The sequence below is a fragment of the Sphaeroforma arctica genome (assembly GCF_001186125.1).
Source record: "Sphaeroforma arctica JP610 unplaced genomic scaffold supercont1.2691, whole genome shotgun sequence".
NCBI classification, from domain to species: Eukaryota; class Ichthyosporea; order Ichthyophonida; genus Sphaeroforma; species Sphaeroforma arctica.
Window position 1 is genome coordinate 1,324 of NW_014037867.1, and position 2,238 is coordinate 3,561.

A 2,238-nucleotide genomic window follows, 5' to 3' on the forward strand; every position below is an offset into this window, starting at 1 on the left:
TATCCATACACAGTCACTCACAGTATACTACACCCCACTACAGCACATCCCCCCTATCCATACACACAGTCACGCCGAGAAGATGTACCTACACACAGAGGCAAACCTTGCGGGATATATCCAGGTGTAGAGTTACACGCATACGTTTTACACGCATACGTTGGATGAACATGATTGGGGCAGACACATGGGTAGCAAGAGCGCAGGTGTTTAGACATACACACATCTCAGCACGCACACACACGCAATGGATTGTGATAGAACAAACGTACTACGAGAATTAGAGCGTATATGAGTACACACACATGACAAGGGCAGTTGTCGCATGTGCTCCTAGCTATTCTGTGCTCCTAGCTATTCTGTGATTCATGCACACACACACACACACAGAGACACATACACATACTCAGACACAGACACAGACACAGACACAGACACATACACAACACACACACACACACAAACACACACACATTATATATATATATATATATATACCCTACAACCAAATATACCTTGCATGGCTCCTGCCCCAGTGTGATAACCTCGTTGTGCATTAAGGACAGCATAAAGGCAAGCACATCTGACATCAACGTGTGTGTGGCTGTGAGCGGTTCTTCCTTTCTGTTGGCTAGCTGTGGCACGAGCGGTGCTTGCAGACCCATATCTGTGAGATATCGAACGGTAATCAGTCGCCTGACACATACGTACTACACAAACAAGAAGTACTCATGCAGAAAGCGAGGCATGAGTATGCGCATCGCCCCACGGAGAAGCATGCGGGTGCGAGTCTGTATACTCATATCTGTGCGTATATGAGAACAGAAGTCAGTTGGGGTAGGTGTATATTCTACAGAGGCATGTGCAATGACACACATCAAGAGATGGAGGTGAAGCGTGCCTGTGGACTCATATCTGTGCATGGATGTGCACCTGTCAGTATCAGGTCAGACAGAGAGTGAGATGTCGTATATATATATATATATATATATAGTCACACACACAATCGACGATAACGATACAGCGTGCAGGCACATGTTGGTGCCCATGAAGAGATTAGTTCCACTTCAAGAGCATGTGCGCACTACACAAGTAAATATGGTAACACACAAAGAAAGACGAACGAGTAGATAGATAGTCACACACAGAGATGCCTTAAGTTGGCGTGCATATATATATATGCCTGAGCAAAAATAGTCGCACACAGAGATGCTTCAAGTTGGCGTGCATATACATATATATATATCTACATATGCCTGAGCATAAATAGTCACGAGTCCATGACAAACTGTTTATGCAGTATACGAGTATATGTGTTGTCATAAAAAAAAAGGCAGTGAAACGGTATACCGCATATGCAGCGAGTTCTATAAATAGATGATGACTCGAGAAAATTGGCGGGGATCGGAAAAGTGCGCACAGATGTCCTTGACATACCGAACACAAACTTAGACTCCTGCGGTTTAAGCTTGTCGGCCAACGTGCCAAAGCCTTGAGTCAGCGGCATCATACTGTAGGACAATTAAAGAGGAATATTAGATCATATAAACAACGGGAACTTAAGTCGATGTGAAACAATGAAGGAGGAATTTTATATCATCTTGTTAAGTGGGGGATTGAGCCGGTATGGGACAATTAAGGGGTAATCGTAGCTCATGTTGTTGAGGCGAATATACGTAGGTGTGAGACAATCCAACTAGCGTTGTCGGCTCGAGATGTCAGGGGGACATACGGTGGCGTAGACACGGCAGCACAGACACACATGCTTTGGGCCAAAACGAATGGCGATAGGGGTCAAATGTGGGGCTTCAGCGAACATGGTGCACAAGATAATCGGAGAGGTGATACCCGTTCACGAGGATATGAAACATAATGTATGAAATACAACCCGAATCGGGTATGGCCCGTTCGTACCCACAGATTCGTAGGTAGCGATAGGGAGGTAGGTAGTATCGGTAGGCATACGGAGATGCACTGGGATGAGCTGTAAGGTGTGTGTGTAGGGTTTGGCTGCAGCACTAGGCATAGGTGTTTGTGCAATGTATTGGTCATGTGGCACACACACACGCACATATACAAGAAGACAGACGCACATGTACAGAAACACATACGCACAAAAATAGGGAGATTTGGAAGTGACATACGTGTATGTATAGAAATACCATTAACACGCGGGCAAATAACGGTATACAGACACGCGCCTATTCAACGTGGCATGATACTTTGTTGCGGTCGGAA

The 2,238-nt window shown here is 45.2% G+C and overlaps 1 protein-coding gene across 1 annotated transcript in view; it reads right to left on the reverse strand.

Moving 5' to 3' along the window:
- Nucleotides 1–1,510, reverse strand: part of SARC_12901 (hypothetical protein) — a gene marked incomplete at its 5' end in the record, with an annotated part of 2,575 nt that extends 1,065 nt beyond the window's left edge. The window contains 2 exons of the mRNA XM_014292984.1: nt 516–667; nt 1,438–1,510. Coding sequence (XP_014148459.1) covers nt 516–667; nt 1,438–1,510 — 225 coding nt within the window. The remainder of the gene's footprint in view (nt 1–515; nt 668–1,437) is intronic.
- Nucleotides 1,511–2,238: the final 728 nt, after the last annotated feature.